This window comes from Emys orbicularis, chromosome 13 (assembly GCF_028017835.1).
Source record: "Emys orbicularis isolate rEmyOrb1 chromosome 13, rEmyOrb1.hap1, whole genome shotgun sequence".
NCBI classification, from domain to species: Eukaryota; Metazoa; Chordata; order Testudines; family Emydidae; genus Emys; species Emys orbicularis.
Genome location: NC_088695.1, coordinates 13,624,350 through 13,638,635, shown reverse-complemented (window position 1 = coordinate 13,638,635; position 14,286 = coordinate 13,624,350). Strand labels below are relative to the sequence as shown.

The window sequence follows — 14,286 nt, the reverse complement described above, 5'->3', positions numbered from 1 at the left end:
TCAGGTGTCAGCCAGGTTACCTGAGCTTCTTAACCCTTTACAGGTAAAAGGATTTTGGAGTCTCTGGCCAGGAGGGATTTTATAGTACTGTACACAGGAGGGCTGTTACCCTTCCCTTTATAGTTATGACAACACTCATTCATTATTATTAGAAGAGACAGAGACATTAATAGTGATGAATCCTATAAGATACTACAGATATTAACTAGGGTTTTCAACAAAATACTCTAGAAGAACTACAGATTGCAATAGACAAAGATGTTCTTTTCATAGAACTGGCCAGATCCTCAAGTGGTATGAATTAGCCATAGGTCCATTGCAGTCAGCGGGTCAGATTGAAAGAAATATTGGCCGAGAGAGAGGGAGCGTGTGTGCACATGAATGGCTCTAGATCCTGGTCCTTCTAGCACCCACCCTAGATGGAGACCCAGGTGTGACGGGTTGGATCACAAAAACCCCCTTGGGGCTGTCAACTGATGTGCCAAAACTACTTATGCCCCTGCTCTCCTGCCCTGGCAGCTTGGGACTTCAGTTCCCTGCCTGGTTTCAGGCAGACCTGCTAGCCTGCTGCAAACCCAGACCCATGTCTGAGCCACGTCCCCCAACAGCAGCAGGCTTGAACTGAAAGCAGCTTAAGAAGTGTTCCTGTCCTCAACACTCAGATGCCCAACTCCCAATGGGGTCCAAACCCCAAATAAATCCATTCATAAATCGTAAATTCATAAATTGTTTGCCCTCTATAACACTGATAGCGAGATATGCATAGCTGTTTGCCCTCCCTCCCCCGGTATTAATACCTACTCTGGGTTAATTAATGAGTAAAAAGTGAATTTATTAAATAAACCCTACTTTCTGTAAATGGTTCCAAGTAAAATAAAATAAAACCCACAAGTCTATGCCTAGTACAGTAAGAAAAGTGAATACAGATAAAACCTCACCCTCAGAGGAATTCCAGTAAGCTTCCTTTTACAGACTAGTCTCCTTCTAGTCTGGGTCCAGCAATCACTCACACCCTTGTAGTTACTGTCCTTTGTTCCAGTTTCTTTCAGGTACCCTTGGGGGTGCAGAGGCTCTCTCTTGAGCCAGCTGAAGATAAAATGAAGGGGTCTCCCAGGGGGTTAAATAGACTCTCTCTTCTGGGTGGATACCCCTCCCTCCCCCTGTATAGAATTCCAGCTCCAAGATGAAGTTTTGGAGTCACATGGGCAAGTCACATGTCCATGCATGACTCAGAACTTACAGATAGCAGCCATAGTTCACATGCTACCTTGAACATCCTCATGTAGACCTCTTATGTGGATTGGAGACTTCCAAGATCGATTTTCCATTAAGTGCTTCTTGATTGGGCACTTAACTAGCAAATTCCTTTCTAAAGAAGCTGACCAAATGCCTTACTAAGGCTATGTAAAAACCAAACAAGTATACAGCCAATATTCATAACTTCAAATACAACAACAACACATGCATACAGATAGGATAAATATATTCAGTAGATCATAACCTTTACACAGATATGTTACATGGCATATGTAGCATAAAACATATTCCAGTTATGTCATATACACATTCATAAGCATATTTCCATAAAGTCTTATGGGGTGCAACATCACACCAGGATCCCATCCCCTTTGCTCCAGTGTCTCTTCTACCCAATGGGGATGTGGCCTGCTGAGTTCAATGGAGCCACACTGATTTAGACCAGCTGAGGCTTTGGCCCAAAATGTCAGATACCTGAGTTGAGAATCACCCAAATACAAGTTATCCAAAGTTCTATGCTCTTTTTATTTTTTTACGTAACATTGACACTACCTGAGAAATTTGAATTTCCCCAACGTTTTCCTTACAGCTATTTTCACCTCCTTGTTTTTCATGCTGTAGATGATGGGGTTTAACATGGGGGTCACAATGCTGTACTGGATGGAGAACATTTCATCCAGCACCACAGAGGAGACTGAGCTGGGTTTTGTGTACTGGAAAAAAACTGTCAAGTACAACAAACCAACCACAATAAGGTGGGAGCTACAGGTGGAGAAGGTTTTATGCCTGCCCTCCGCAGAGCGTATCCTCCGGATAGTGGAGATGATGGGAATGTAGGAGATCAGGGTGAAGAGAAAGGAGCTTGATGCAAATATGACAATAGTAGTAAAAAGCACCACTTGATTGGTGAAGGTCTCAGTGCAGGACAGATGTAATAGAGAAGGGAGCTCACAGCTGAAATGGCTGATTTGATTGGGCCCACAGAAATGCAACTTGAGGGCAAAAACAGTGTTAAGCAGGGCATCTATGAAGTCTATTGCCCATGCACCACTCACCAGCTGAACACAGATCCCTTTGTTCATTGTATTCATGTAATGCAATGGATCACAGATGGCAGCATAGCGGTCATAAGCCATTGCTGAGAGAATAAAAATTTCAGTAGCAGCTAGTAGGAAAATGAAGAACACCTGTGCAATGCAGCTATTGACAGAAATGGTTTTGTGCTCCGCTAGGAAATGCACCAACATATTAGGGACAATGGCTGAGGAATAGCAGATATCAACAAAGGATAAATGAGACAGGAAGAAGTACATTGGGGTGTGAAGGTGAGGATCAGCTCTTATTACCAGCATGATCACCATGTTTGCCAAAAATGTGATTAGGTAGACAACTAAAAACACCAGGAAGAGGAAAATCTGCATCTCTGGGTCATTGGAAAGTCCCAGGAGAATAAATTCAGTCACTTCGGTTTGATTTCCCCTTGATCCTTATTCAGGAAAACTGACCTGTCAGACTGGAAAAAATAAAATTAACACGCAAGTAAATTGAAATGGCCTGTGGAGCTCATCTGATCAGTAGGATGAATGTAAAGAGAGGCCTACTACATCCTATAAAACGTGTGTTTAAAATAGACAAAAATGGGCTAGATGCAGAAAAGGACTTTGGTGCCAAACTACCACTTTAGTTGCCTACATTCCAGGATCAGGCCCAAATGGTATTCTCAGAAACTCCGCTCAGCTGAGACATTGGGACAGTGGGACATAGGGCTCCCTCATTCTCTCCTGCTGAAGCTGTTCCACTGTGGTTAAATAATAAAAAAGCTTTGGCACAGAAGTACTGGATGCTTGGCATCCTGCATCTGGAGGTGAGTACCCTAACCACTAGGATATAAAGTCACTCCCTTGCTGTCTCTCACTGGCCTAATATCTCTTTTATCAGTCTCATTAACTTCAATAGAGCTACAGCTGATTTACACCAGCTGGAGATTTGGCCCATTGATGCCTATGGAGCTATGGCTGAAGCACACCAGCATGGGATCTGGCCAATTCTATAAATACTCTACAAAAACTACAGAATGTAATATCTGTAGTATGTTATTGGATTGATCCCTATTAAAAGCTCTAGAATTCCAGAAGAAGAGGAAGAAACCACCGAGGCCTAGAAATTCTGGTTTCCCATCGAGCCGGGTATAGCCTGTCAACCCAAACTAATATGGAAAATATGGCATTCATAATAATTATCATCACTTACCTCTAAAGTGGGCCTCAGAAGACCATATCTGGATGTCAGCCTCCTCCCCAGCAGAGTGTTTTGTGTGGAGGTTGGCAACCTATGTATCATGCAACTGTCCAAACAACCAGAGATCATTTGTGACACAGTGAAAAGGACTCATCTTATAAACCAAGAAGTGATCTGAGCTTGTCTTTTGCCAAAACCAGAAGAGAGAGCCTGGAGCAAACAAATGCTCCAAACACTGGAAGGAGAGAAACAACAACACAGAGGAAAATAACCAAGCATAGACTCACTGCACAACTGAGAGCTTTATTCCAAAGAGGAGAATTTATACAAATGGAGATTGAAAGCCTGAAAAGGGGATTAGTCATGTAGAGCTACATGCAAACATTTTGGTGGGAGCAATGACATAGGATAAACAGAAGCCAGAAATGGAAGAAAATTTGAAGACAAATATGAGTGAAAGAGCACCCAAAGAAAGTACAGAAAATATGAAGGATTTGTGGATTGAGCTCAATCAGAGTGTAAGGCCTGGTCTACACTAGGCGTTTATGTCCTATTTAGCCCCGTTACATCGAATTAACCCTGCACCCGTCCACACCACGAGGCTTTAGTTCAACATAGAGGTCTCTTAAATTCGACTTCTGTACTCCTCCCCAACGAGGGAAGTAGCGCTAAATTCGACATGGCCATATCGAATTAGGCTTGGTGTGGATGGAAATCGACGGTAATAGCTCCGGGAGATATCCCACAGTGCACCACTCTGTTGACGCTCTGGACAGCAGTCCGAGCTCGGATGCTCTGACCAGCCACACAGGAAAAGCCCCGGGAAAATTTGAATTCCTTTTCCTGTCTGGGCAGTTTGAATCTCATTTCCTGTTTGGACATCGTGGCGAGCTCAGCAGCACTGGCAACGATGCAGAGCTCTCCAGCAGAGATGGCCGTGCAATCCCAGAATAGAAAGAGGGCCCCAGCATGGACTGATCGGGAAGTCTTGGATCTCATCGCTGTGTGAGGCGATGAGTCCGTGCTTTCCGAGCTGCGCTCCAAAAGACGGAACGCAAAGATCTATGAGAAGATCTCTAAAGCCATGGCAGAGAGAGGATACAGCCGGGATGCAACGCAGTGCCGCGTGAAAATCAAGGAGCTGAGACAAGGCTACCAGAAGACCAAAGAGGCAAACGGACGCTCCGGATCCCAGCCCCACACATCCCGTTTCTATGAGGCACTGCATTCCATCCTACGTGCGGCCGCCACCACTACCCCACCACTGACCGTGGACTCTGAGGATGGGATATTGTCCACGGCCGCTTCCTCGGACATGTTAGCGGACGGGGAAGGTGAGGAAGGAGATTAGGAGGACGAGGCAGTCGACAGCACTTACCAAGCTGATTTCCCCGACAGCCAGGAGCTCTTCATCACCCTTACAGAGATCCCCTACCAACCCTCCCCAGCATGTAACCCGGACACAGATTCAGGGGAAGGATCAAGCGGTAAGTGTTTTAAACATCTAAACATTTATTTTTTACAAAACTGGAATATTAAGAATAAGAACAATGTGTGCTTCATGATTTCTTTACCCTGGGCGCTTAAGTATTCAGTTCCAACTATTTAAAAAAAAATCTAACAGTGTCCGGTTGTGCATGATTCTGCTGCCCAAGCTGCTCCACTCTTTAGTCCCTGCCACTGCAGCTATATTAAAATCCGGTCAATATGTCCGGGGATAGAGCAATAATCCTCCACGGACATCTCCACGAAGCTCTCCTGCAGGTAATGGGAAAGCCTGTTCATCAGGTTCCTGGGGAGAGCGGCCTTATTGGGTCCTCCAAAGTAGGAGACGTTCCCGCGCCAGGAGACAAGCAAGTACTCCGGGATCATTGCCTTGCACAGCATGGCGGCATAGGTCCCTGGTCTTTGCTGGCTTTCTCGAAGCATCCTTTCCTTCTCGCTGTCCGAGATCCTCATGATAGTTATGTCGCTCATGATGACCTGCTTTGAATTAGGTAGGGGACTGTTAGTATTGGGACTGCTTGCAAGTTCCTTTACAGAACTGTAACCGCTGGTTTACAGCCACGCGGTGGAGGCGGGAGAGGGGCAGCATACAGGGAACTTTCCCTGGGACATCCGCGAGGGGGTGGGAGAGGGCCAGAGTTCATGCTTGGCCAATTGCTGGCAGCAGAGACTGGCATTGCTTTCAATGTGAAAGGAGGCCAGTGGTACTACTAAAGTTTTAAGCAGCCACAAGTCTACGGCTTACCATGTTTGCCTGCTACAGAAATTCCTGTGTCCTGCCCCGCTTCCCAGATCGGCAGTGCAAAACCCCAGGCACTGAAGGCGAGGTCCGAAAATTCGACCTTGTCCTGAGTGCGCATGTGATAGGTGCGGTGCATGGGCTTCTTCACAGAGAAAGACTATGTTCTCTGTTCACAACTACATTTGTGTTTCGGAGGAATTCACTACCTTTTTCTCATTCCCACAGCCACATCTGCGACTGTCTCCCAACCCAGCCTGGCATCACACTCCCAGTGGCTAGCGCACATTAGGCGGAGGAAGAAGAAGACGCGAGAGGACATGTTCTCAGAACTAATGGGCTGCTCCCGAGCCCAGGTAGCACAGCAGAACCAGTGGAGGGAGAATTTGTCCCAAATGCACCGGACACACATGGAACGTGAGCAGAGGTGGCGGCAGGAAGACCAGCAGGCGACTCAAACGCTGCTTGGACTTCTGAGGGAGCTAACGGACATGCTCCGGCGCCTTGTTGATGTTCTGCAGGAACGGAGGCAGGAGGACAGAGCCCCGCTGCAGTCTATCAGTAACCGCACTCCCCCGCCACCAAGTCCCATACCCCCCTCGCCCAAAGTCCAAAGAAGGAGGGGCGGCAGAGTCCGTGAAAACTCTCACTCCACCCCTGCAGACTGCTCAAGCACCAGAAGGCTGTCATTCCCCAAAATTTGAAAAGTCCTTTCCTGCCCGCACCACCCAAGCCCCCGTCCAAGTTTCACCCCCCAGTTTCATGGGTGGTTGTTAATAAAAAATACGTTTCTGTTCAGTACTGTTTCAGTCATGTTACAAATCTTATGCAGCGGTCCTTGTCCTGGATCACAGAGCCACGCAGCAGGGGATCTGTAAACCTCCTCCCCCTGCCATAAAGTCACATAGCCCCCACATACACGCCGTCCCGCTCAGGAGGGCTGGCAGGCTCCGTTGAAACAACCAGTCCGCCACTGCGAATCCTGTCATTCCTGGAGTTTAGAAGGATCATTTGCATCAGTACACGACACCCGCTCCCCACCACAGTCTGCGTCCCAGGTTTCAAACATTCCCGCGAAAACAGTACTAAAGACAACGGTGTTCATTAACAAAATAAAACTGATTTTATTTTTTTGGAAGGGGGTGGAGGGGGTCTGTAACTGGAGAGGATAGTCAACATTAACTGGGTAAAGAAACGGTCGCAGGTTCAGCTTCTCTGTACAGAAACGTAAAAGTCACTGGTTACCCTGCTCACTGTGGAACCTTGCTTTCAAAGCCTCCCGGATGCACAGAGCGTCCCGCTGGGCTCTTCTAATCGCCCGGCTGTCTGGCTGGGCATAATCAGATGCCAGGCTATTTGCCTCAACCTCCCACCCCGCCATAAAGGTCTCCCCCTTGCTCTCACAGAGATTGTGGAGCACACAGCAAGCTGCTATAACAATGGGGATATTGGTTTCGCTGAGATCACAGCGAGTCAGTAAGCTTCTCCATCTCCCCTTGAGACGGCCAAAAGCACACTCCACCACCATTCTGCACTTGCTCAGCCGGTAGTTGAACAGTTCTTTTTCAGTGTCCAGGGCGCCAGTGTAGGGCTTCATGAGCCAGGGCATTAGCGGGTAGGCTGGGTCCCCAAGGATCACTGTAGGCATCTCCACATCCCCAAGACTTATTTTGTGGTCCGGGAAGTAAATACCTTCCTGCAGCCGTCTAAACAGACCAGAGTTCCTGAAGACGCGAGCGTCATGAACCTTGCCCGGCCATCTGACGTTGATGTTTGTAAAACGTCCCCGATGGTCCACCAGTGCTTGCAGAACCATTGAAAAGTAACCCTTTCTGTTAATGTACTGGCTGGCCTGGTGGTCCGGTCCCAGGATAGGGATGTGAGTTCCATCTATAGCCCCACCGCAGTTTGGGAATCCCATCGCGGCGAAGCCATCTATGATGACCTCCACGTTTCCCAGGGTCACTACCTTTGAGAGCAGTACCTTAATGATTGCGTTGGCTACTTGCATCACAACAACCCCCACGGTAGATTTGCCCACGCCAAAGTGGTTCGCGACCGACCGGTAGCTGTCCGGCGTTGCAAGCTTCTAGAGGGCTATGGCCACTCGCTTCTGGACAGTCAGGGCTGCTCGCATCCGGGTGTCATTGCGCTTCAGGGCAGGGGACAGCAACTCACAAAGTTCAAGGAAAGTCACCTTCTGCATGCGAAAGTTTCGCAGCCACTGGGATTCGTCCCACACCTGCAGCACTATGCGGTCCCACCAGTCCGTGCTTGTTTCCCGTGCCCAGAATCGCCGTTCCACAACATCCACATGACCCATTGTCACCGTGATGTCCTCGGAGCTGGGTCCCGTGCTTTCTGACAGGCCTGTGCTACTCTCAGACTTCAGGCCCTCACCGCGGTGCCGTAGCCTCCTCGCCTGGTTTATCTGCATCTGCCTCTGGGAAAGGTGGATGATAACCTGCGAGGCGTTAACAACGGCCACAACTGCAGCGATGGTCGCAGCGGGATCCATGCTCGCAGTGCTGTGGCGTCCGCGCTGTCACTGACCGGAAAAGTGCGCGAACTGATTTCCCGCCGGCGCTTTCAGGGAGGGAGGGAGGGCGGTAGTGACAGACGGATGACGACAATTACCCAAAAGCACCCTTGACACATTTTTTTTACCCAGAAGGCATTGGCGGCTCGACCCAGAATTCCAATGGGCAGCGGGGACTGCGGGAACTGTGGGATAGCTGCCCACAGTGCACCGCTTCCAATGTCGATGCTTTCCCCGTTAGTGTGGACTCACAAAGTCAAATTACTGTCCTTAGTGTGGACACACACGTTTGACTTTGCAATATCGATTCCACATATTTGATTTAAGTGAAATCGAAATACCCTCGTAGTGTAGACATACCCTAAGAGACATTGAGCATCAGTTCTACCAACTGTGAAATTTGTAGACCATCACACACTGGATGATATAATGCAAGCAATTAATGACGTTCTCAAGGAAACTGGAGAAAACGCCAACAAGGATTAGTCAGTACAATTATATAATTTATGCTACAGTAACAGTAGCTGCTCATTGGTTTAACATCAATCCATCTGAACATATGAACAATTGGAAAACTTCCTATCTTCAAAAACCTCCATGGAAATGAAGGTTAAAACAGAAGAATACGTTTTTTCATTGAGATACCAGCCTACTGGATGAATATGAGCAAAATCATTTGAAGAGAAAAGAGCAGTAAACAGCCTTGGAGATGAAATATCAGCTGAATAAAAGGATGAGAAAGTTATGAAGGAACAAGGTAAAGAGAAGCTGATCACTTTGTGCTGAAATCTTTCAAGTCCATGACTCTAAGTTATTAGTATCATGAGAACAGTCACTTCACCAGAGACCCTAGAGTCTTTCATCTGATTGATGTTAAAAAAAAACAGAATAGGCAAATAAATGCAGTTTCACTGCTTCTGGAAGGAAATCTGGTCTGAGACAGTGAACTGGATTACAAATGAGAGAAAAGGTTTACAAAAAACACACCACAGAGGAATACACAGAAAGAAATGAGGTACTGAGATAAATGAAAAACTGGATATCACCCAGACTAGATGGGATGCATGAATTCTGGCTGAAACACCTTACAACACTCCGTGATTTATTAAGTAAAATAATAAACAGTGATTGAAGAATGGATTTCCAAGATGGATGGTGTCAGGGACAACTCTTCTGATACAGGGAAAAAAAGAAAAAGGAAGGAAGGAAGAAAGAAGAAGGTTGTATTCATCCTATGAATTATAGACTGACCACATGTTTACCAAATATATGGAAACTTCTAACAATAATTCCGGGAAAGACGATCTGGATAGTGCTGGCTCACAATGGAATGCTGGTTCCTGAGCAAAAAGGCAGCACAGTAAACATGAAAGGAACAAAAGGCCACCTCTGGCTAAACAGGAGGATCACACAAGATGCAAAACAAACAAAGAAAAAAGTTAGCAATTGTGTGGGTACACTACCAGAGAGCACCCAACAGTGTCTCAGAATCAAGGATCAGTGAGACACTGAAAATGTCCAAGGTTCATCCACAGATCATTTCCTTTCTGCAGCAATCGATGTTTAACTGGAACACTCGACTCTACCTGGAACCTCATTCATGAGGTTCAAATTAAAAGAGAAATCTTTCAAGGGGATTCCTTAGCACCAGTTCTGTTTGTGGTAACCATACTGCCATGGACATGGATGCTTGTTGAGATAACCACAATTTACCATACCAGCAAAGAGCAACAACCAGTCAACAATTTGTTAGACATGAGCAATCTGAAACTATATGAACAGTCATAAAAAGGAGCTATAGAGATTGATGATGTGTGGAAAAGTTTGGTGAAGATATAAAGCTATGGGTTGGATTGGCTAACTGTGTATCAGCATCTGTAAAGATGGCCACACTGGTACAATTTGATGACATACAAGTTAATGAAGGAACTATCCTTGATATCTCAGCATGACCCCTACAAATATCTTGGAATCTGGGAACTGTCTAAGAAAAAGTGAGGAAAGAATATTACAGCTGTATAAGAACTACTCTGTAGATAAAACTCAAGTCTAAGAATTTGATTTGAACCATTAATATTTGGGGCATGCCAGTAATACATAATATTGCTGGAGTGATCGAATGGAATCAAGAGGAGAAGAAAAAAATTGACAGCCAAAGACAACAACTGCTGGTGATGCATAGAGTATTAGATAGCAATCAAGCCATGGACAGAATGTACATCCCATGATGTGATGAAGGAAAACTTCTGCTATCTGTGGAGGAAGCAATTGATAATGAAGACTATAATATCAAAATATATATGAGGAGTCAACCAGAATAAAGATCATCCGGTCACGAAATCAAGCAATGACTGAGCTGCATCCAAGCCCAAGAAAGCATGAAAGAAAGGAGAAAGCAAACTGGTAAAAAATATTTGAAAGATTTACACAGAGATCAATGCACAGACAGTGGTGGACAGAGACCAAACCTATTGGTGATAGAAGATTAACAAACTCATGACTTGTAGAAGGATCCCTCAAAAAAGAGACAGAGCCTCATTATGAGTGAACAAGAAAAATCCTTTAGGGGATTAAATATTTAAAATTGACCGACAACTGCTCCCCGAGCCGCAGAATGTGTTCTAAAAAGGAAAAGATGGTGGAACATGTGTTGAGCAACTGCTAGAGCCTATCTGGGAGAGAATATATGAACAGACACAGTGAGGTTGCCAAGTGTCTGCACTGGAGACTCTGTAAAATCCATGCTTGCCACAAACTATGTGCTATTACGAACGCCAAACTGAAAGTGTTCTAAAGAATGAAGTGGGTAAGATTTATGGGATCTGGCAGTTGTCACAGACCGAATGGTGTGGTCATACAGGCCACACATAGTTGTATAAAAGACGACAAACAAGCTCATGTTAATTGATGTTGCTGTGCCAGCGGACAGTAATATAAAGAAACAAGGAAAGAAGATGAGGAAGTATGAAGAACTCTGCCTCGAAGGGGAGCAGTTATGCAAAACTAGAACATAGACAACCCCAGCCATTTCTGGAACACTTGGAGAGATCCCCATGGCATGAACAAGCAGCTCAAGAACACATTAGGAGTGCAAGACATCATGGTTAGTGACTTCCAGCAGAGAACTCTCTTAAGCACTGTGAGAATGTGAAGGAAAGTCAAAGGAGAATGAATGAATTTGAGCACCTGAAATGCAGGAATTCTGTAGAGGGTTTAACAAAACTCCTGACTACCCAAACCTACAGAGTCTGTTCAGCCAGGATTTACTGGTGACTCATGGGGATACATTTTAGACAGTGTCTTTCTCGTTTTTAAACTTAAATATTTATGCTGTGTAAGGTCTCTAAAAAATCCACCTTATGTAATACTGAGGGACATTAATAAGAATCATAATAAAGGAATGTGTCCAGCAAACACTCTCAAGGCACACTGACATAATTTGAAAGAGAAGGGTCTGACTGAAAATTAATGGGAATTTTTGTGCCTAAAAATCACTGAATGTCCTTTGAAAAATCTGACCCAATGGGACTTTTGACTCAGTGTCATGCAAGTCTGAATATCAGGCTGCTCATACATAAAATAATCTGTCCTGCCCTCTTGAAAGTGAGTGGCTATTTTGACATTGATTTTTAGTGGAAATGGAGTGAGTGTTCTGTCCAATGCCAAATCGATGTTTAAACCCAAATGTCTGCCAGAGAGGAACTAACTCTTTTCCCCAATATCAGCTCATCAGACAAGTCCCCAGGCAAAGAGATCTTGTACTAGAAAACTGAATGTCACAGGCAGCTTCTGTGCCAAGTGAACTCCAAAGCCAAGCGCCTTCTCCAGAGAATGCCCTGCCTCTAACCTCACCACACTACTGCTAACATGCACCAACTGATCTCATTTGTCTCAGTGCTGTTGAGAGCGAACAATAGAGAGAGATGGGTGATTCATATAGTAGCTGGGTTGCCAGCCACGGCTCCTGTGCTATAACTGTGTGAGCAGAGTGTTGAATCCAGGCAGAAGTCAATGGGACTCTGCAGAGAGACCCACCCCGAGATAAGGGGAGCAGAATCTGGTCCTTTGAAATTGAAAGATTAAAATGAATAAGAATGTGAATCAACTTACCTGCCTTTTAACGTGGATCATAAATGTAGTGAGATCATTCTGACATGTTATTTTCTGTTTTGTTAGCCAAATCAATAAGCAGGTAGGTAGATTACCTAGTCTGTGTATCTGCATCTGGAATACAGCATCTCAAGACATCCAATAGGTCTATGGATGTGATCCTTGGACCCTTTACCCAGAGCAGTGAAACCACTCAATGTGTGTAGGATTATCTGTGTTAGTGGAGCAAAGACCCTTTCCTGAACTGTCTCCAAGACTAAAAGCTGATTTCTTGAGAATTGTTTAAATGCTGTTTTGTTCCCCTTGGGACAAGATCCCTGAAGTTCACTCTCTGTAACAAGCTAAACACTAGGGAGGTGGTGGAATCTCCTCCTTTGAGGTTTTTAAGGTCAGGCTTGACAAAGCCCTGGCTGGGATGATTTAGTTTGGGATTGATCCTGCTTTGAGCAGGGGGTTGGATTAGATGACCTCCTGAGGTCCCTTCCAACCCTGATATTCTATGATTCTACCAGTAATACTGGGCTGGATCAGCACTCAAGCAATGCTCTGCAGTGCCTAAAAATGAGAGCAATGAGACTTGGATTGCCACAGGATTTAAGAACTCAATCTCAGCAATCGTCACTAAAAAAACACCATTCTGGGATGTATTAGTAGGAGTGTTATAAGCAAGACATGAGAAGTAATTCTTCCACTTTACTCCGCACTGATTAGGCCTCAACTGGATTATTGTGTCCAGTTCTGGGCACCATATTTCAGGAAAGATGTGGACAAATTGGAGAAAGTCCAGGGAAGAGCAACAAAAATGAATAAAAGTCTAGAAAACATGACCTATGAGGGAAGATTGAAAAAAATGGGTTTGTTTAGTCTGGAGAAGAGAAGATTGAAAGGGGACATGATAACAGTTTTCAAGTACATAAAAGGTTGTTACAAGGAGGAGGGAGAAAAATTGTTCTCCTTATCATCTGCGGATAGGACAAGAAGCAATGGGCTTAAATTGCAGCAAAGGCGGTTTAGGTTAGACATTAGGAAAAAAACTTCCTAACTGTTAGAGAAGTTAAGCACTGCAATAAATTCCCTAGGGAGGTTGTGGAATCTCCATTATTGGAGATTTTTAAGAGCTGGTTAGATAAGCATCTGTCAGGGATAGTCTAGATAATACTTAGTCCTGCCTTGAGTGTAGGGGACTGGACTAGATGACCTCTCTAAGTCCCTTCCAGTTCTTTGATTCTATGATGGCAGTAAATAGTCGTTGAGACAAAGGAGATACATTTTACGTTTATTCACCAAAAAGCAAGTTTTGGTCAACTCAAAATTATTCCTGATTTTAACACAAATTTTACTGAATTGTTTTAGCCACAAAAATAAAGATTGGGCTAAATTCACAAAACAGCAGGAGGAAGCGGAGTCCCTCTGCTGCTACTTTTCTTGTAACTTCAGTCCATTGGTTAGGTCACTTTCCTTGCATGTGGGGGACCATAGTTCACTTCCCCTGTCTACCTGTTGGGCGGGAGTGCAGACATTTCAAGTGAGATCAATCATCTCTGAAGAAAGTGCATTAATCTCTGGGCTATAAAGAATTCTGGATTATCGAAGCTATTCCACATTGTATAAATAATTTTTAAAAACACCAGTAAGTGACACTGGGCTAATGGTTGGGACAAGGGGCACCACCTTCTCTTGCACTCAGAGGCTTGCTGTGTGAAAGGGATCTCAAACTTTTGTATTGGTGAACTGCTGTGTTACACTGACGCTCCTGTATCGAATGCATTTCAGTAGGTTCCCCCTCCCCCTTTCCTTATTTGTATTTCCTCATCCTACTAATGTTGAAGTGTCCTTCGTCTATAGGTTAGTATATTAATACATGTAACTACTATTTCAGCTCATGATCAAACCCATC

At 44.9% G+C, this 14,286-nt stretch overlaps 1 protein-coding gene across 1 annotated transcript; it reads right to left on the bottom strand.

The window, feature by feature from the left end:
- Nucleotides 1-1,805: 1,805 nt before the first annotated feature.
- LOC135887464 (olfactory receptor 5A1-like) lies at nt 1,806-5,472 on the bottom strand. Its single transcript, XM_065415215.1, has 2 exons — nt 5,337-5,472; nt 1,806-2,743 (listed from the first exon to the last, which is right to left on the bottom strand). Exons 1-2 carry the CDS (start codon nt 5,470-5,472, stop codon nt 1,806-1,808), a joined length of 1,074 nt encoding a protein of 357 aa, XP_065271287.1.
- Nucleotides 5,473-14,286: the final 8,814 nt, after the last annotated feature.

Excerpts from the sequence above, each read along its gene's own strand:
- LOC135887464 (XM_065415215.1), bottom strand. The coding sequence starts at position 5,472 with ATGAGCGACATAACTATCATGAGGATCTCGGACAGCGAGAAGGAAAGG. Across the intron at positions 2,744-5,336 it reads GTACTTGCTTGTCTCCTGGC|GATCAAGGGGAAATCAAACC; the intron begins GCGGGAACGTCT and ends TTCCTGAATAAG.